Source organism: Vipera ursinii (genome assembly GCF_947247035.1).
Source record: "Vipera ursinii genome assembly, chromosome: 2".
Taxonomy (NCBI): Eukaryota; Metazoa; Chordata; class Lepidosauria; order Squamata; family Viperidae; genus Vipera; species Vipera ursinii.
The window spans coordinates 195191138-195213132 of record NC_139513.1 but is presented as its reverse complement, the minus strand read 5'-3'; the positions used below and the strand labels follow the sequence as shown (position 1 = coordinate 195213132).

At 40.4% G+C, this 21995-nt stretch overlaps 1 protein-coding gene and 1 long non-coding RNA gene across 2 annotated transcripts in view; one reads left to right on the top strand and one right to left on the bottom strand.

The window, feature by feature from the left end:
* Positions 1–18342, top strand: part of LOC310633635 (cystatin-F-like) — a 29365-nt gene extending 11023 nt beyond the window's left edge. The window contains exons 2-5 of the mRNA XM_083351448.1: positions 12210–12398; positions 14290–14462; positions 16373–16492; positions 18179–18342. Of these exons, the coding sequence (XP_083207574.1) occupies positions 12329–12398; positions 14290–14462; positions 16373–16492; positions 18179–18256 (441 nt within the window). The 5' untranslated portion in view covers positions 12210–12328 and the 3' untranslated portion in view covers positions 18257–18342. The remainder of the gene's footprint in view (positions 1–12209; positions 12399–14289; positions 14463–16372; positions 16493–18178) is intronic.
* Positions 665–7262, bottom strand: LOC310633941. The gene is made up of 4 exons (XR_014491121.1): positions 7157–7262; positions 6793–6916; positions 1547–1891; positions 665–695 (listed from the first exon to the last, which is right to left on the bottom strand). It is a non-coding gene; the product is annotated as an uncharacterized lncRNA (long non-coding RNA).
* Positions 18343–21995: the final 3653 nt, after the last annotated feature.

Below are 21995 nucleotides of genomic sequence, written 5' to 3'. Positions count from 1 at the left end.
TCTGTTAGAGTTGACTGTTATAAACATTTCCATTTCCACCATAATGGATATTTGGATACAGTAATACAGGTAGTCCTTGATGTATGGCCCAACTAAGCCAAAATGTCTGCTGCTAAGCAAGACAGTTGTTAAGTGAATTTTGCTCCTTTTTATGACCTTTCTTGCCACAGGTGGAAGTGAATCACTGCAGTTGTTAAGTCAGCAATATGGCTTATTAAGTGAATCTGGCTTCCACATTGATTTTGCTTGCCAGAAGGGCTCAAAAGGTGATCACATGACTCCATGGGACTGCAACCGTCATACATACATGCCTATTACCAAGCGTCCTTTGTAGTTGAAAAAAAAATCCTTCAATTTTTAGTGTATCTAAAAGACTAGGATTTTATTCAAGGTAAATTAATAGTATTAATGTTACCCAACACTGTGGCTTTAAATTACAAGAAGACATTTTATTAATCTTTTGGGACATTTACCACTGGCACACCCATTTAGTTTAATGAGTGGAAATATCAGCTTTCTATGTGGAATGAAATTGGCGCAATAAAATAAAATTTGGTTGCTTGTAAAAGATTGAATTATTTTGAAGAAGTTGTCAAACAAGGTGGAAAAATTTACATTTGGAGTTTAATATGGATATTGCCTTGAAACAAATTAAAGCTGAAACTTTGTCAGTGAACAGATTAGTTTTAATTTACCTTTAAGTTAAACCCAATTTAATAAATAGATCTGATTAAACCTTATACTGTAGGTCTACCTTTACATCTGACCAATACATAATTAATTTATTATTATTAATAATAATAATATATTATTATATATATTATTAATAATAATAATAATACCTCCAAATCACAAGACATTGGCTTTATTCTTATTCTTCCCCTCCGCAGTTTGAATATAAAGTATAAAAGACCAAAAAGAGATTTTCGTAGACATCCCAGCCTTTGAACTACCCAAGGAACCGAAAGAGCAAAGTTTCGCTGTCGAGCAAGCTTCCACGCCAGCCGCCTTTCTTTCCTCTCGCTTCACCTCTTTTTAACCTCACACACACCCACCCCACCTTCTCTAAGGGAAGGCAAAAGGCTCTTTCACCCTCTCGGGAAAGATTTTATTTATTTATTTATTTATTTAGTTATATTTATATACCGCCCTATTCCCTGAGGACTCAGGGCGGTTTACAGGGAATTAAAAATCCAAAATACAAAAATTAAGAACAAATTAAAAAGTATTAAATTAACCCTGTAGTCAGTTAAAAAACCCCAAATTAAAAATTCTTCCTCAGTCTGGGCCCGAGAGCTGAAAAAGCCAGGTCTTCAGGCCCCGGCGGAATGATCGGAGGTCGGGGGCAGTCCTCAGCTCCACTGGCAGCTGGTTCCAGAGGGCAGGCGCCCCCACTGAGAAGGCCCTATCCCTGGGTGGCCTCCATGTTTATGTGTCTCTCACCACCACCATCGGCTTCCAGACCACATGGTCTGACCCAACCAATCAAATCACACCCTGGCTGTGTTGCTCCAGCACCTCATGGCTCCTCCTAGAGGAGGCAGACAGCGCCAGAGGGGACCCCGCTCACACCGTACCGCCAGTGGGGCATTTTAAAAAACAAACAAGGATAGGAAGGGCAACAATAGGAAAGGAACGCAACTCTGGAAAATCCATCGAAAAAAGGTGCCGGAACTCCATTCCGGTGTGTTCTGTGACAAAAAAAAAGCCCTGGTTACTACAATAATCAAAGGAACAGGTCGTCCTTTCATTCCAACAATTTATGTAGGTGAATGTTGGGAAATTTTATTTTCCTTCTCCTTGAAAAAAGGTTACCTAGTAGGACCTCTCATTTTCTTATCATGCAAAAAATTCTTGGATTTTTTTTTTCAGTAGAATTTCTGGGCAGGGCCTGAAATGAAAAAGGAAACATCCACTTTTTCAGCTGCAAAACCCATGTCACATAAATAGCTCAGCTAGTGCATGCCAGTTTCAAATCTCCAGATACTTCACAGAGGAAGTGGAGAAGGTAAAGGAGAAATAAAACTCCAGATACTAAAAAAATAATGGGTAGAGGGTTAAAAGAGAACTGAAGCATGGAAGATCCTGATTCTACCCTGTAAAGTCGCGTGCTTCACATAGAGACGGACACAGAGCTGGGGTAAAGATGAGTTTATTCTGAACAGAACGAACTGGGGAAACAGGGAAGCCTGGCGTCTATTTGTACCTGCCCAGGTGGATGGCATCCAATCAGTTCAAACCTGGGCTTCCTGCCAGTGCAGGTGACAATGGGTGTAGATCCTGGCTTCCCACCAGGCTGACCATGCCTGGGGCTGTCAACAGCTTAACTCATTAGGCTTATCCTGAGTGAGCAGTTATCGCCCGGAGCTGTCCAACCCCTCTGCTGATCTGCACCATCAGCCTCCTGCTGTGCTGTCCTTTGTGTATGCTGGGAGGCATACACTGCATACCCCATTGACCCACCCAGTCCCCAACAAATATTGGGTTAGTTAGGGAGGTATGATCAGGTATGATCAGCAGGGCAATGGGGAGGGAGATGTTTAAGACAATGATAGAATCAGGGCTGGAAGGGATCTTGGAGATCTTCTAGTCCAACCCCCTGCCCAGTGCAGGAGTCCTTTTCATTGAAAATGGAGATACATATAGTATGTACACTTAGAATATGTACCTGTATGACTCAGCCCAGATTTGCAAGGTTGGAAAAAATAGTTATCGTTACTGAAAACTAAGTTTTATATGATGCATAATTAAATAATACTTTGAAGACTAACACTAGGCTTTGGAGGATGATGTTTACTGTGTTTGGATACCATATCCCCATTTATTTTCCAGGCTAAAATCTTATTTTTCCATTCAGCGTAGATTTGATTCACACAACTGAGGAGTTTCCAATTATTTTTCTCCATATTCCACTTCAACATTTTGACATGCTAGAGTAATAATGTACTACAATAACATTTTTCTGTATGTGTAGGATTTCAGTCCCCTTCATGGATTACTGCCTTGTCGTGGCGAAGGGGCTTGCGTAATTCAATGAAGCTATGGGCTATGCCGTGCAGGGCCACCCAAGACGGACAGGTCATAGCAGAGAGTTCTGACAAAACGTGATCCACTGGAGAAGGAAATGGCAACCCACTCCAGTATCTTTGCCATGAAAACCCTATGGACAGTACCAAAAGGCAAAACGATATGACGCTGGAAGATGAGCCCCTCAGGTCGGAAGGCGTCCAACATGCTACTGGGGAAGAGCAGAGGGCTAGTACTAGTAGCGCCAGAAAGAATGAAGCGACTGGGCCAAAGCCGAAAGGACGCTCAGCTGTGGATATGTCTGGTGGTGAAAGGAAAGTCCGATGCTGTAAAGATTTTTTCTCCATAGGAACCTGGAATGTAAGATCCATGAATCAAGGAAAGCTGGACGTGGTCAAACAAGAGATGACAAGACTAAACATTGACATCTTAGGTATCAGCGAACTAAAATGGACAGGAATGGGTGAATTTAATTCAGATGACCATCAGGTATACTACTGTGGGCAAGAATCCCTCAAAAGAAATGGAGTAGCCTTCATAGTCAATAAAAGAGTAGGAAAAGCAATACTGGGATACAATCCTCAAAATGACAGAATGATCTCAGTTCGAATCCAAGGCAAACCATTCAATATCACAGTAGTCCAAGTCTATGCCCCAACCACCAGTGCTGAAGAGGATGAAATTGACCGGTTCTATGAAGCCCTACAGCACCTTATAGAACTAACACCCAGAAATGATGTCCTTATCATCATGGGGGATTGGAATGCTAAAGTAGGAAGCCAAAAGATAACTGGAATAACAGGCAAGTTTGGCCTTGGAGTACAAAATGAAGCAGGGCACAGGCTGATAGAATTTTGTCAACAGAATACGATGGTCATAGCAAACACTCTTTTCCAACAACCCAAGAGACGGCTTTACACATGGACATCACCAGACGGTCAACACAGAAATCAGATTGACTATATGCTCTGCAGCCAAAGATGGAGAAGCTCTATACAGTCAGTAAAAACAAGACCAGGAGCTGACTGTGGCTCAGACCATGAGCTTCTCCTTGCAAAGTTTAGGCTTAAATTAAAGAAAGTAGGGAAAAGCGCTAGGCCAGTCAGGTATGAATTAAATCATATTCCTGTTGAATATACAGTAGAGGTGACAAATAGATTTAAGGAATTAGATCTGATAGACAGAGTGCCTGAAGAACTATGGACAGAGGTTCGCAACATTGTACAACAGGTAGCAACCAAAACCATCCCAAAGAAAAAGAAATGCAAGAAAGCAAAATGGCTGTCTGAGGAAGCTTTGCAAATAGCTGAGGAAAGGAGGGAAGCGAAAGGCAAGGGAGAAAAAGAAAGATATGCCCAATTGAATGCAGAATTCCAAAGAATAGCTAGAAGAGATAAGAATGCCTTCTTAAATGAACAATGCAAAGAAATAGAAGAAAACAATAGAATAGGGAGGACCAGAGATCTTTTCAAGAAAATTGGAGAGATGAAAGGAACGTTTCATGCAAAAATGGGCATGATAAAGGACCAAAATGGCAGGGACCTAACAGAGGCAGAAGAGATTAAGAAGAGGTGGCAAAATTACACAGAAGAATTATACAAGAATGAGCTTAACGTCCCTGATAATCACAATGAGGTGGTCACTGACCTCGAGCCAGACATCCTAGAATGTGAAGTGAAGTGGGCCTTAGAAAAGCTGAGCAACAACAAAGCTAGTGGAGGTGACAGTATTCCAGCTGAGCTATTCAAAATCTTAAAAGACGATGCAGTAAAAGTGCTACACTCAATTTGCCAGCAAATTTGGAAAACTCAACAGTGGCCACAGGATTGGAAAAGATCAGTTTACATTCCAATTCCAAAGAAAGGCAGTGCCAAAGAATGTTCAAACTATCGCACCATTGCACTCATTTCTCATGCTAGTAAAGTTATGCTTAAAATTCTACAAGCTAGACTCCAGCAGTATGTGGATCGAGAACTACCAGAAGTACAGGCAGGATTTCGAAGAGGCAGAGGAACTAGAGATCAAATTGCTAACATACGCTGGATCATGGAGAAAGCTAGAGAGTTCCAGAAAAACATCTACTTCTGCTTCATTGACTATGCTAAAGCCTTTGATTGTGTGGATCATAACAAACTGTGGCAAGTCCTTAAAGAGATGGGCATACCAGACCATCTTATTTGTCTCTTGAGAAATCTATATGCGGGCCAAGAAGCAACAGTGAGAACTGGACACGGAACCACTGATTGGTTCAAAATTGGGAAAGGAGTCCGGCAAGGCTGTATACTGTCACCTTGCCTATTTAACTTATATGCAGAGCACATCATGAGAAAGGCAGGGCTAGATGAATCAAAAGTTGGAATTAAGATTGCCGGAAGAAACATCAACAACCTAAGATATGCAGATGATACCACTCTAATGGCAGAAAGTGAAGAAGAACTAAAGAGCCTGGTGTTGCGGGTGAAGAAGGAGAGTGCAAAACTTGGGTTGAAACTAAACATTAAGAAAACCAAGATCATGGCATCTGGCCCTCTCAATTCCTGGCAAATAGATGGGGAAGAAATGGAGGTAGTGACAGATTTTATTTTCCTTGGCTCCAAGATCACTGCAGATGGGGACTGTAGCCAAGAAATTAAAAGACGCTTGCTCCTTGGGAGGAAAGCCATGGCAAATCTAGACAGCACACTAAAAAGCAGAGACATCACCCTGTCAACAAAAATCCGTATAGTCAAGGCTATGGTCTTCCCAGTTGCAATGTATGGCAGTGAAAGCTGGACCATAAGAAAGGCTGAGCGCCAAAGAATTGAAGCCTTTGAACTATGGTGCTGGAGAAGACTCCTGCGAGTTCCTTGGACTGCAAGGCGATCAAACCGGTCAGTCCTAGAGGAGATCAACCCTGACTGCTCTTTAGAAGGCCAGATCCTGAAGCTAAAACTCAAATACTTTGGCCACCTAATGAGAAGGAAGGACTCACTGGAGAAGAGCCTAATGCTGGGAAAGATTGAGGGCAATAGAAGAAGGGGACGACAGAGAATGAGGTGGCTGGATGGAGTCACTGAAGCAGTAGGCGTGAGCTTAGATGGACTCCAGAAGATGGTAGAGGACAGGAAGGCCTGGAGGAACATTGTCCATAGGGTCGCGATGGGTCGGACACGACTTCGCAACTAACAACAACAGGATTTCAGTATGTTTTCACATAAGTTCCTATAGTCTGCAAAGCTTGATTTCTGGTGCTAATCATTAAGCATTACATTATTCAGTCAAATAAAGGAATCCACTTACAGTTGTCAGCTTTGTATTTAATTTCCTTATCAAAAGATCTGGAGTGGCACTCAAATTTAGTTAAATATTTGAATTAAATATGGCCAATTTAGATACACCTCTGTTTAACAATGAATTCTGTGAACAAATTGAAAGGGTTGCCATGTCAGCCAATAGAGTCCAGTTATAGCCAATTTCTATATCAAAAATTTGAAAATTTGAACCACGTCCACCAGATATCGCACCTTTAAAACCATCTGGTTTTGCCACGTGGATGATACCTTTATGTTTTGGAGTTATAGTGAGGAAGAACTCAAGAAAAGTCTGGAGCACCTTAATAACATCCAACCAAATATTCCATTTGCCATGGAAAAGGATAAAATATGCCAACCTGTTTTTTTGGATTGCAATCATTAAAAGAAAAAAAATAACAGCTGAGACAGAGTATATTGTAAACCAACACATACAAATCACTATTTAAATAAAAAGTCTTATACTCATTCTTGCCAGAAAAGAAGTATCATTAAAACTTTCACCAATTATATTCAATAAATTTGTGAGACTAAAAGTTGATGCGATGAGTAAAATATCATGACAGGATTTTACAGGATAATGGGAACTCTGAGGAAATCTAAAAAAAAAAATTTAAAGATACACAAACATTAGCAATTATGACAAATCATGAACAATGCCACAGAGAAGCTACAAATAGTCTTTGACTTATAACCACAACTGAGCCCAAAATTAATGTTGCTAAGTGAGACATTTGTTAAGTAAATTATGCCCCATTTAACAAACTGCCTTGCCACAGTTGTCAAGTGAATCAGTGCAGTTTTTAAATTAGTAACATAGTTAAGTGACTCTGACTTACCCCTTGACTTTGCTTGTCAGAAGGTTGCAAAAGAAGATAGCATGATCCCCGGACACTACAACTATCACAAATACATGTTCGGTTGCCAAGCATCTGAATGTTGATCACATAATATACAGTCATGGCCAAAATTGTTGGCACCCCAGAAATTTTTCCAGAAAATCAAGTATTTCTCACAGAAAAGTATTGCAGGAACACATGTTTTGCTATACACAGGTTTATTCCCTTTGTGTGTATTGGAACACAACAAAAAATGGAGGAAAAAAAGCAAATTGGACATAATGTCAAACAAAACTCCAAAAATGGGCTGGACAAAATTATTGGCACCCTTAACTTAATATTTGGTTGCACATCCTTTGGAAAAAATAACTGAAATCAGTCGCTTCCTATAACCATCAATAAGCTTCTTACACCTCTCACCCGGAATTTTGGACCACTCTTCCTTTGCAAACTGCTCCAGGTCTCTCTTATTGGAAGGGCGCCTTTTCCCAACAGCAATTTTAAGATCTCTCCACAGGTGTTCCATGGGATTCAGATCTGGACTCATTTCTGGCCACTTCAGAACTCTCCAGCGTTTTCTTGCCATCCATTTCTGGGTGCTTTTTGACATATGTTTGGGGTCATTGGCCTGCTGGAAGACCCAAGATCTCAGACGCAAACCCAGCTTTCTGACACTGGGCTCTACAGTGCGACCCAAAATCCTTTGGTAATCCTCAGATTTCATGATGCCTTGCACACATTCAAGGCACCCAGTGCCAGAGGCAGCAAAACAACCCCAAAACATCATTGAACCTCCACCATATTTCACTGTAGGTACTGTGTTCTTTTCTTTGTAGGCCTCATTTCGTTTTCGGTAAACAGTAGAATGATGTGCTTTACCAAAAAGCTCTATCTTAGTCTCATCTGTCCACAAGACGTTTTCCCAGAAGGATTTTGGCTTACTCAAGTACATTTTGGCAAACTGTAATCTTGCTTTTTTATGTCTCTGTGTCAGCAGTGGAGTCCTCCTGGGTCTCCTGCCATAGCGTTTCATTTCATTTAAATGTCGACGGATAGTTTGCGCTGACACTGATGCTCCCTGAGCCTGCAGGACAGCTTGAATTCCTTTGGAACTTGTTTGGGGCTGCTTATCCACCATCCGGACTACCCTGCGTTGCAACCTTTCATCAATTTTTCTCTTCTGTCCACGACCAGGGAGATTCGCTATAGTGCCATGGGTTGCAAACTTCTTGATAATGTTGCGCACTGTGGACAAAGGCAAATCTAGATCTCTGGAGATGGACTTGTAACCTTGAGATTGTTGATATTTGTCCACAATTTTGGTTCTCAAGTCCTCAGACAGTTCTCTTCTCCTCTTTCTGTTGTCCATGCTTAGTGTGGCACACACAGACACACAATGCAAAGACTAAGTGAACTTCTCTCCTTTTTATCTGCTTTCAGGTGGGATTTTTATATTGCCCACACCTGTTACTTGCCCCAGGTGAGTTTAAAGGAGCATCACATGCTTGATACGATCTTGTTTACCCACAATTTTGAAAGGGTGCCAATAATTTTGTCCAGCCCGTTTTTGGAGTTTTGTTTGACATTATGTCCAATTTGCTTTTTTTCCTCCCTTTTTTGTTGTGTTCCAATACACACAAAGGGAATAAACCTGTGTATAGCAAAACATGTGTTCCTGCAATACTTTTCTGTGAGAAATACTTGATTTTCTGGAAAAATTTCTGGGGTGCCAACAATTTCGGCCATGACTGTAGTGGTCATAAGTGCAAAAAAATGGTTACAACTGTTAACTATTAAGTGCTGCTAACATTGGATGTTCATGCTTTGACAACAAGGAGATGCAGCCTTTTTCTTTCCTGTGCTTTACTCTTAGAATTAGATGATACTGGGGGAGGAGGAGGAATGCAATGGGAGTTAGTTAGACATAAGAATTCAGGGGCTTTTGAAATAAGAGATGATAAGAAATGGCAGGTTGGAGAAGGGAGGGAAAGCTTGCATTTCAAACTAATTGGAGAATGTGATTTATGACTATTAATTAGAGGAGGGAATTGTGCTTTGATACTATGTGTTTTAAAGGAGGGGAATTCAGATTTCGGCTTCAACCATGTACCTGCGAATGCTATGCAACTTGAACAGACATGTCAAACACAAGGCCTGGGGGCCGGATCTGGCCCGCGAAGTGGTTTCATGCGGCCTGCGAAGCCATCCTGGAAAAAGTGAGGGAATGGCCCCCACTGCCTTGGCCCTGGCCCAGAGACCCTCCTTCTGCCAGAGACCCTCAGAACTGTCCCACTCCTGCCCAGGCCCCCATAGGCACCCTTGATGCCAACGATGTAGAGCTGGCCATGCCCACCCAGTAGGCCATATGCACTCTAGCCACGCCCACCCAGTAGGCCACGCCCACCCTGGCGATACCCACCCGGCCCCCTGAGGGCAACCGCAATGCTGATGCGGCCCTCAATGAAATTGAGTTTGACACCCCTGAACTTGAATAAAGATTCTTTAGGGTAAACAATGCCTTGAAGTTCTTTGAAGAGTTTCATCTGTCGGAACCATGACAGCAACTTTGAATGGTCACTAAGTGAACAGTTGCAAGTCGAAAACTACCTGTATTGAGATCTATAAACATCTCAATAACTTTAACATGAAGGAAAAGTCTTTGAAGATTGCTAAAATCTGGTTTATATCACACCATAATAAAACAGCATTTAATTAATCAACTTCATATAGAATCTTCAGTAGTCTCACCTGAAAAACAGCAAACAGCTGCATGTTTCAAAGACCAATCAAAAAGTGGTTCCTTTGGAACGTCTTTGAATCAGACCAATTACAAATTCGCCTGGATGAAGAACCAATCAGCAACTGGCTGTCCATAATTCCAATTACTTAGTCCAACTGGACGATAGTTCTTTATAAGCATTAAAGTTCAGTCCTGTTCGGATGTCTGCCAAGAAATGCACTACAGAGTAGACCTTTTTTTCCCCTCTGAAGATTTCAGCCACCGTTACTGGCAAAATATTACAAATACCAATGTCACCATGCAGGTGGTAATGCTAAAAGTATGGGGATATGTAAAGGGTTATTATTCAATAACAACTGCAGAGCTATGTCCCCACGATAGGCTTATTTTACAGGGACTTCATGCTACCTAATGTTTCTCATTATTGATAACTTGAATATGGACAACTTTATCAGAGTCAACTGATACCATTAGTTCCTGTAATTTAGCAGAGACAATAGTGTGGTAATTTTTTAAAGTTAACAAATGTACTGTGCCATACATTCCTCTTCCCCAGTTTAGTTCCTTCTAGGACAGGGGTCTTCAAACCTGGCCCTTTTATGACTTGTGGACTTCAACTTCCAGAATTCCTCAGCCAGTGTGCCTGACAGAGGAATTCTGGGAATTGAAGTCCACAAGTCATAAAAGGGCCAAGTTTGAAGACCCCTGCTCTAGGATCAATCATCTAAACTAGGCTGACTTACATTCTGGTAGTTGTGAGCTAAGCATTTCTGGCACCCAGTTAGGGAAGGCTGGTATTAGTTTTCATGCACCAGATAAGTGCATCCAGTGGTCATCCTTGCATGGTTGAGGAGGAGAGATGATGATGGAGTTAGATGATGATGATGAATGCCAAATTACAATAAAATTAAAACCTTAAATATACGGTATGTAAAATGAACAGAGGGACCAATTTGAAACCTATTTAAAAGTAACCGAATTGTTAGTTAAATACTTATATTATCATTTTCCCCTTGTATCTTGATAAAGTCTGCAAAATATTTCACTTGTCCAGTAAAGTAGATTGTACTGTAGAAGTTTATGCCATAATAAATTTGCTGACTGTTCAAAGGATACAGGTAGTCCTCGACGTGTGACCACAATTGAGCCCAAAATTTCTGTTGTTAAGTGAGACATTTGTTAAGTGAGTTTAGCCCCATTTACGATCTTTCCTGCCACAGTTGTTAAGTGAATCATCGCACTTGATAAGTTAGTAACACGGTTGTTAAGTGAATCTGGCTTCCCCACTGATTTTGCTTGTCAAAAGGTTGCAAAAGGGGATCACATGACCTTGGAACACAGCAACGGTCATAAATATGAGTCAGTTGCCAAGCATCCAAATCTTGATCACATGATCATGGAGATGCTACAAAGGTCATAAGTGTGAAAAAAGGTCATGAGACACTTTTTTCAGTGCCACTGTAACTTTGAACAGTCACAAAATGAACTGTTGTAAGTTGAGGACTAGCTGTATAGCAGGGGTGTCAAACTGCCGACCCATGGGCCGGATGTGTCATGGTGAAACCGCGCCCACCCCATTGCTGGCAATGGGAAAAAAGTCATGATACGTCGCGACATGTCACGTGACGTTTCGAGTTTGACACCCCTGTGAGTTTGACACCTCCTCCTCCTTTACTTCAAGAGACTACATTGACCATTCCTTTGCTAATGAGTATTTCCAAAACCAGCCTCAAATATATAACATCTGTTAAGCTCACTCACTTTCTTGGGAAGATGTCAGCTGGCTGGCAGAAATCTGGAAACATTAAGGCCAGTGGCATAATTTTCTAGCAGCCTGTGAATAGGTGAATTCATTGTCCTTCATCTCAATGTATCACACAGGATTGTATTTCTGGGAGAAAATGAATGTCATTTTCAACTCCTGTAGGAAAGGCAGGGTATCATGCAAACCAACAAACCAAGTTTTGCAACTCTGTATTACAATTGTCTACCAGTTCCTTTTACGCTCTTAAAAAAACATATGGATTTTGCAAAGGCAATTCTGCAGAAGTTAGGAAATCACACACAAATTGCCATTGCACTCCTAACGGCTTCCCTAAAAGTGTTTTTATTTTTTTATTCTTCTTAAGTGGGATATTTATCTGTCAGCTCATAATATCCAGCACAAATAGATCACCATTTTTGGAGGCAAATTATTCAGCTGTGCATTTGTTTTACTCTTTTCTAAAACCTACCTAGTAAAATTGTTAATCAAAGTTATGAAAAAAAGAAAAGAAAAGCTAACAGAAGTTATATCTTTTTTTAAAAAAACAGGCTGTTCCTGACCAATGAGAATCTCTGAAGAGGCAGTGAAAACCCCCATTTCCTGTCTTTGGTGAAGGTACAAATTTGCCACTTTGCTCCAATTCTGTTTATGGTAAAGCAAGACAACAATGTTCTTTGGATGGAGAGTGATTACTCTTGGCTTTCTGCTTCTCTATGGCGTGCCCAACTCTTCAGCTGGTAAGATCAGGATGTACCTTGAATATTCTGAATAGTTTGCATAACAGAGGGAATGTTGACCTTCCTGATGCTTTTTAATATGGGGTGGATTGTTAGCTTATGATAGCGATCAGTTGAATAATTTCATTTTCAAAGCCAGGCCATTGCAAAATGTCCTTCAAACAGGTGGATTGTTTCCCCCCCCCAAAAAAAGTTTATTTTAAAAGAGTGTGACAACTTGATGAGTACCTTTGCAACATTGGAGACTCCAAACTAAAAGGCTCTCATGGCACATATTTGCTGTGCTGTGCTGTGGTTATTGTTATGTTATTATCATGATGTCTAATTCTTCCTGCCAGAAAAGCAAAGCATTTTGTTTTATTGCTCATTTTGTACAATCACCAACAAAACCAATTAAATAAACCATCAGACGAGAATGCACTGAAAAAGCAGAGGCATGAAGCTTAAAAATCATCTTGATGAATTGCAATCTTACTCCTTCCATTACAGTTTTTGTTTAATGTGCAATTAAATGAAGCTACATTAGAAATAGAATGTAGCACTGATATTTAAACTGTTTTAAAGTTAAGAAGGAATATTTAATTTATGGGGATAAGTGACATTTTCTAGGGGAAGAGGAAAAACAGTAAATCCTGATGCAAATCGATACTTGATACTTAGTATTTTCAACTGCAAGTATGTTTTACTGATAATAACGAGCAAAACAGGCAGATAAGTGGCTTGCTTATGGTCTAATACTGTGTTCACAGACAAACTGAACCACAAAGTAACTACATTATAGTTCAGTGTGCCATTTTAACTTAGCAGAGGTGGTTAGCTTATGGTTGAGAGTTGTTGAAAACCAGACAATGGCTTTCGTTCTCTAAACCAGGGGTTACTATTGTGTTCTGCAAACACCACCACACAGTATAAGGCAGAAGTATAACTGAAAGATTGACCAGTAATTTGTTACTAAATTTCTTCATATTTTCTTCCCATAGTCCTTCCACTATTAATTTTTGTCACTGACCAAACATACCAAAGATGGGAAGATATCTAGCCCAAATCCCAGCCCAGTGCAGGAAATTACTATAACTCCAGCAGATGCTATCCAGCCTGCAGGAAAAGAAAATCTATTAGTTTTCAAGACAATCTAAAGAAGGGCTAAACCTTTTCAAAGCACAATGAGATTAGAGAATATTTTGTTTCTGGACTCCTCAAGAGCAGATAGGAGACGTTAAATGCAAAAAACTATTAAATATTTTACTGCATTTGGACATGTTTCAGTTCTTGGCTTGCTATATGTTGCTTGGAATTTACAATGAGGGTGTGCCCTTGTGATTCATCCCTAAGATTTAGGATTTCTGGAAGTGTACAGATAGTCCTCAACTATTTTTCAAAGTTACAATGGCACTGAAAAAATTGACTTATGACCGTTGTAGCATCCCCATAGTCATGTGACCATGATGCTTGACAAGCTGGATCGTATTTATGACAATTGCAGTGTCCTGGAGTCTTATGATCACTTTTTGTGGGGAGGCCAGATTCACTTAACAACTGTATTCCTAATTTAACAACTGAGGTGATTCACTTAATAACAGTAGCCAGAAAGGTCGTAAAATTGGGTAAAATTCACTTCAATGTTTACTTAGCAAGATAAATTTTGGGTTTAATTACCATTGTAAGTCAAGGACTACCTGTACTCTCTGAACTTTGAGAGGACAGAATGGGTACTATATGTTTGTATCTGTGTGTCTGTGTGTGTGTGTGTGTGTGTGTGCGTGTGCGTGCGTGCATGCTTTGAATTAAGAAAGATATTCTATCAAACGAAATAAATCATCTGGTAAAATATTTCTTCCCAGACTGAGAGTTTAAAATAACTGTCCATTTGTAAATTGTTATTCTTGCACAGATACCCTTGGGCAGTTGCCTAATTCGTTGCTTCAACCTGGATCTCCTTTCCCTGTAAAGACAAATGACCCTGAAGTTCAAAGAGCTACTAGGCTTGGGGTTTATAAATACAATAACAGTTCAAACGATATCTTTTTGTTTAAAGAATCTCACATAAATAAAGCCACAATGCAAGTAAGTACTGCTTGATTCTTCTGGCAATAAATGCAGTTAATTTCTTTTGCTGGTTAAAAATGCAAAACATAACCTGCTTTTTTGCTCTTGTCATGGTGGGAAGAGTTATTTTTTTCCTTGAGAAATGGTACAGGCCACTGATAAGGAGGTTACAGTTGTCATCTCTGTGGAAGCTTTTATTATGCAAAAAAAAAAGAAAAAATAAGAAAAGAAAAGCTTAACCAGTTTATTTCTTAACTTTCAATTTAGCCTGAACACTAAACTTATTCTATATTCTATTCTATGCTATTTGCCTATGTGTTAGGAATCTAAGTCCTATTGCAGACATGTCAAACACAAGGCCCGGGGGCCGGTTCCGGCCCGTGAAGTGGTTTCATGTGGCCCGCGAAACCATCCTGGAAACAGTGAGGGAACGGCCCCCACTGCCTTGGCCCTGGCCCAGAGACCCTCCTCCTGCCAGAGACCCTCAGATCTGTCCCACTCCTGCCCAGGCCCCCATAGACACCCTTGATGCAAACGATGTAGAGCTGGCCACACCCACCCAGTAGGCCATACGCACTCTAGCCACGCCCACCCAGTAGGCCATGCCCACCCTGGCCACACCCACCCGGCCCCCTGAGGGCAACCGCAATGCTGATGTGGCCCTCAATGAAATTGAGTTTGACACCCCTGTCCTATTGCTATGCCTATATACCTATGCCTATGTATACAACGAATCTTAAGTCCTAAAGAGTTCTATAAACATATCCCAAAGTTGTTTTTCGAAAGACAACTGGACTTCCTTGGTTTTTTTCCTTTAAAAATTTTCACTTCTCAGTTCAGGTTTCTCGGCTGAGAAGTGAAATGCTTTCAAGGAAAAAAACCAAGAAAGTCCAGTTGCCTTTTGAAAAAAGCACCTTTGGGACAACCATGACCGGGAATATGGAGAATCTCCGTAGACAGTCTTATAAACCGTTCTTTTCTCCTTTGTTGCCTGGGCTATACTGTAACAAATTCTTTAGCTACCTTAATGTTGGCTTCTGTTACTGGTAGTTGTTATTCTGAGTGCAACTGAAGCATTGGTTTTGCACAATCTTACACTCAGAAGGGAGGAATCATGCAGCAGCTCTGCTTCCCTCTTACAGTTTTCAGTTTTCCCACTGTTGGTGTGCTGGAATCCACCCCGGTAGCAGCTCCTGCACCCTCTTACCTACATCTTCTTCTTTTTCTCCTCACCCACTCAGGTATCTCCTTCCAGCAGAGTCCTCCCTCCCCATGCTCAGATGCTATCGGCCTCTTTCTTTTGTAATTGGAGCCCCATGTATGGTCCAGGGCTCCTCCTGAGGTCTTAAAGTCTCCAGGGGAAGGAGAGAACCACAAAGATAAGGAAGAGCTGGCGTTCACTGGTGCAAAACTCTCCTTGCACATTTGGCAAGATGGGAGTCTCCCTTCAAACCACCCTTGCTTCAGCCATTGGTTGTGTTCTTGTTTCCGACTTTTTGAAAGCTAAAGAAACTAAGCTATTTTTTACGTCTTGGTCCGGCAGCTGCCACAACTATGTTGATGACCAGTTAAACCCAGAGTGATAGCCGTACTTTTTTTTTTACTGTTGTTGCTTCGGGTCGATGTAAAACCAGAAACGTGTTCCAAAGTTCTCCAATTCCTGGCTAGAGTACTGTACTGTTTTTAGAAACCTGGAAATGTGCCTAGCATGGACAAGAATTTGTTTTCTGCTATTATAGACTGTATCCTTTGAAATTATTATCTTTAAAAATAATTACACAAACTTTTTGCAGTTCATCTTGTGAACTGTGTGTATTCAATTGCCTCTAGTTTCATCACCATTCCCCCCTCCAACTTTTTGACCTCTGTTTTTTTTTACTTTGTTTGTTCTCTGTGCTCTTTAATACTATGAAAATGGATTTCTTTAGATTGTGAAAGGAGTGAAATACAGACTGAATGTTGATATCTGCCGGACTGTATGCAGCAAAAGAATACCGCATCCCAACTTGGACAGATGTGATTTCCAGAAGAGCAAGGGACTGAGAAAAGTATAATATGTTCAACTTCTTAGTCTTGTTCGAAGAAATCAGGGGCGGGAAGGAGTACCAGATCTGGACTATAAAAATCTGGACAACCATTAGATGGCAGCAAAGATAAAAGTTTTCTGTCTCTCCTTATTGCCTTCTATCAATTGTCCAGAATTTCACACAGGGCAAATGGTAGCAACAACGGGAGAGCTACTTCTCCACAATAAATTCATTTTGCATGAGATTCACCCTAATAGTCTGAATACTCATGCCTTTATTACTGTCAATGAATAATTCTAGTTCTTGCTATTTAGCAGAAACAAATGACAGTGCTGCTCAGTCTCTTGCCAAATTCCTAACTTGAATGGCCTTAGGGTCTCTTTTTCATGCTATTAGAACACTGTAAGCAAACATGAGAAATTCTCTGCTTCCCTTTCTTATATCTGCATTGTCCGAGTTTCAGGGAGCCGTGTTGCTTCCAGGATAGGTTTCCTAAGTGACTTCACCAATTGCCCCAAATTCTCCAAATGTCAGAAAGAATGATTTCATGGAACAGCTTTGAATTTCTCACAGTGAAAAGATGCTAGATGGAAAATTGGGAGGGGGGCGGAGAGGAGCAATCATTATAAATAATAAATAAAACAACAAACTTGGATGAGCAGGTGTTAGGTAAATCAAATCAGAGAAATACACAATATAGGTCCTTGCTTAAAATGGTAATTGGGTCTGGCAACTCCAGCACTAAGTGATGTGGTCATAAGCTGGAAAATCATGTGACTATGCCAATTTAGGATGGCAGTTGTGGCACTTCCAGTTTCTGTTCTTAAGCAAATACAGTGCAATTGTGATGCCAGGAAATCACGTGATCATGTCTTGTGATTTCCTGTGGTTTTCCCATTGACTTTGCTTATAGGAAGCCAGCAGGGACGGTCACATGACCAGGGGATGCTGCAACTGTCTGAAATGTGGACTGGTTGCCAAGTACCCAGATTATGATCACAGGACTGTGTGGAGGCTGTGACAGATACAATTTTACAGACTGGTCAGAAGTCTTCTAGTTCAGCACTGATGTAACTCCAAATATTGCCGAACAAGTGGCCAGTAAGCCAGGACTGAAAAGAACATCATAGAAGGCTTTTTGCTGAGACCTCTTCAACTCTGGAAGTACTTCTGCCTGAAGTATCCTGTCACTGCAGTGGAAGGGATTAAATTGTGCTCATATATACAAAAGGAAGATGAAGGCAAATTGTTTAGAAGGGATATCCTTCTAAAACAGGGGTCTTCAAACTTGGCCCTTTTGTGCTCTTGTGGACTTCAATTTCCAGAATTCCTCAGCCAGGCACAAGTCATAAAAGGGCCAAGTTTGAAGACCCTTGTTCTAAAATATATTAAAAGGATTATACATTACTAATATTTATTGGTTGTACAATATTTATTGATTATTAAATGTATATGCCACCTGACTCCTAATGATTCTTAGAATAAATTAGGTGGAAAAGCTCCTTTGAAAGCTGTTATTTCATAAGCTGACATCGCAATAAGTCACTTATTATCACGTTGACTGCTAGGCAGACTGAAAAAAAACACAACATTTTCTTGTCTAACTTTTAAGCAGCTGATGATAGAATTGTAAAGGTGTCAAGGCAATTTTCTGGCGTTTCTTTTTAGTCTGATTTAATGCCTTTGTTTGTTCTTTTCCCCCCTCAGATATTCACATGCAATTTTGAGATCTGGCTTATACCTTGGCAGCAGAAAGTCCGCATCCCAGTCATGTTCTGCCACTAACTGGTCTCTAATAAACTTTATACATATTGCATGTTTATTTTTTGTCAACTGATACACCACAAATTGTCCATAAAGACACTAGATTGCCAAAAGCTGTGGAGTCTTTTGCTTTCTTTATTTTTATTTATTTTTTATTTTAATTCCATTTATATCCCGCCCTTCTCCGAAGACTCAGGGCGGCTTACAAGCTTAGCAGTAGCCTTCATTCTTTGCTTATCTTCATTCTTCATTCTTTGCTTATCTTCCAATGGAGAATGACAAAAGTGTACATGATCCCCCTTTTCTCACCTGTCTTGCTGTGAAGAAAACTTCAGAAAAATTCCTTAGGCTTAGATGAAATGATAAGTCGTTTGCACAATATGTCCTGGCTATCATGCTACATAAATAGAATATGGATGACTTGAAAAGGAGGTCCAAGGAAGGAAAATGACAAAACAGTGTCATGCCATCAGCTCCACACCTTTTGTAGAGACACTGTGATTTTGCATGGAGGTACTAAAGAGGAGCACATGTAACACAAAGGGATGAGACTGTTTTGGTCCTTTTGATGAAACCATCAGATCCTACAGACACTTCTGAGACAAAATGGAAACAGTAGATCAGTTGTGGTAGAACAGTTACAGACATTATATAAGGCTAATAAACACATAACAGGGATAATAAGGATTTAAATATGAAATTGGGCCAAGCACAACACCGTAGGATTACTGAAACACATGGAAGTGTGTGGGGGAAGTGGGGGAGTATCAAAGAGAAACAAGAACCTATGATATTGTGGTGATAAGCAACAGAAACTGCTAACTGTTAATAAGCCAACAGCCTCTTCCCTTTTCAAGAATCACTAGAACAGGGGTGTCAAACTGCTGGCCATGGGCCGGATGCGTCACACAGAAGCCGCACTCACCCCAGCTCCGGCAACGGGGGGGGGAAGTCACGATATGTTGTGACACATCACATGACGCAGCAAGTTTGACACCCCTGCATTAGAAGATTGGATTCAAGTCATCCATTTCAAGCACAAACCTTGCATCAACCTTCTCAAATTGTATCTTCCTGAGGTGATTACAACTCCCCATAATTCCTAGCCAGCATGGCTAAAGTTGGAGTTTCTGCAAATGGTAATGCTGTGTTTAGAGAGTCTAAGAATGAGGAAGACTGATGAGTCTGCTGCTAAGATTGATTATTACTGCCATTCTTCCATGCATTTAACCAACAAAATAATTAGATTGCTATGTCAAGCCTATGCTTTCTATTGTTCTTTGGAAAAAATGAGTGAATAAAATGTTGACAATAAATTTGACAATAAAAAACTCCTGTGCAACATCTTGTTTTCCAGCTCTGTAGTGCTCCCAATTTAATCAATTGCAACCTACTCATCAGATCCTGTTCCCCATAGGTACATATGTTTTAGATTCTTCAGTCTTTAATGTATGCAACAATTTCCACAACAGAGTGCAGCCTTTACTAGTAATATGCTGATCAATTAAGAGGATTAAATTCTCCACTGATTAAGAAGCCCAAAAGACATTTGGTCATCTAATAATTATTACATATGTAGTTCTGTGCAAAATTGCCTTTTAAAAAAAATTGTAAAACTTTTCCACTAAATATCATTAAAGAGCCACATGTGGCTCCCACTAATACATACAGTAAATGGAATCTGAATGAACAAAAAAGTTTGTTGTTTATGCCATTTATTTCAAAAATAAACCAAAAATAAACTTTGCCATCCAACAATGGCAAAGATACAGAAAATCCCCCAAAAGACTGTCAATCAGAAGGTCGGCAGTTTGGCGGGTCGAATCCTGAGTGCCATGTAACAGAGTGAGCGCCTGTTACTCATCCCAGCTTCTGCCAACCTAGCAGTTTGAAAGCACGTAAAAATGCAAGTAGAAAATTAGGGACCACTATGGTGGGAAGGTAACAGCGTTCCGTGCGCCTTTGGCGTCTAGTCATACCAGCCACATGACCACGGAGACGTCCTCGGACAAGCGCTGGCTCTTCGGCTTTGAAACAGAGATGAGCATCGGCCCCTAGAGTTGGAAACGACTAGCACGCATGTGCGGGGGAACCTTTACCTTTACCTTACAACACCTATATTTTGATTTGTTTATATGTTTGACAGTTGCAGTGAAATGGCCAGCTGGTCACTGTGATTATAAAACCCCCTACATATATTCACTTGTTCAAAGGTGAATTTTCCTTTGAATAAGAAAAAAATTCTTTCCATTTTCCATTCTATTTTTAAAATGTGTATTTTAATGTTTCTCAACCTCAGCAACTTTAAGATGCATGGACTTCAACTCCCAGAGTTGAATGCTGGTTGGAAAACTCTGGGAGTTGAAATCCAGAGCAGCTTAACATTGCTAAGGTTAAGAAACACTGATCTAACTTTTTTTCTTTTTTAAAAAATGTAGAGCACTCAGCTCAGGAGCCATTGGATTTGGAATAACACCTACCACTTTTACAATTCTGGAGAGTTTCCAATATTAACAGAATAACAGAGTTGGAAGGGACCTTGGAGGTCTCCTAGTCCAACCCCCTGCTCAGGCAGGAAACCCTATACCACTTCAGACAAAGGGTTGTCCTGTCTCTGAAATGGTATAGGGTTTCCTGCCTGAGCAGGGGGTTGGACTAGAAGACCTTCAAGGTCCCTTCCAACTCTGTTGTTCTGTTATTATTTTATTATCATACATTAAGATTTCCTGATCTTCAAAAGAATGTTCCAACTTTGGAGGCTGACACTGAAATAGCAGTCAATCCAAGCCCACATGACTAGATTTCCTCTTTCAAAGTCACAAGCAGCAGAAGGAAAAGTGTTTTTTTTTTTGGCTAACTTTTCATAACGGAGAACTGGAGAGCCTTGGATGAGGCACCAAGAATTTCTAAGGTAGATATTCCTAGAGTCCCTGATGAAGAGCTTAAATTGCAATTAAATTTGAAACATTGTGTACTTACGTACATTAACTGGATATACTCAAAGGGGCCCTACTGCATTTGGAATGCATTTCTGTCATCAAGATTTTTGCTATTGGCTTGGTGGCTCAGTATAGTTGGGGAATAAGTTCTCGCTGAGCACTAACAACAAGAAAAACATATTTCAAAGTGGAAACTGGGAGGAATACAGTTTCCTAAAACACATTTAGAATGTGTGATAGTAATTTGAGAAATAATTTTTTACCATCCTTCCTATTAAAAACGGGAAGATTTAGTAGTGGCTGGTTTCTAGTATTACTGGACAAACTGCATTGTGCAATTGGTTATTTCCACATAGTCTCTCTAATGTGCACTTGTGTATATAGCTCAGTCTAATTTCACATGGTCTCTTCCTGCTGAGTCATTGGTTGGTACTGATTCACTGAAACCCTTAACAGAAATGCACTGTATTGAGTGTAGAACAAAGGGAGGCCCAGGCAAACCAAACCTGGTTATGCAATTCTGTCTTTCCTTTAACAACTAAGGGGGTGGGGACCATAAATGATTGCATAATATGGGTTAGGGTTATACAAGATAGACAGTGCGATCCCTGTCTCTCAGCCCAATATATCTCACACAGTTGTTCCAGAGAAAAATGGGAGCAAGCACAAACTGCTTTGAGATTCTGAACAAAAGGCAGATTGTAACTCTAATGTAATCCCAATGAATAAATAAAGGTCACTTGACATTTTCTCTGCCATTTTGAGAATGAGGATAGGTAACCCTGTGATTTAAAACAAAACAAAGTTAATCCCAAGAGCTT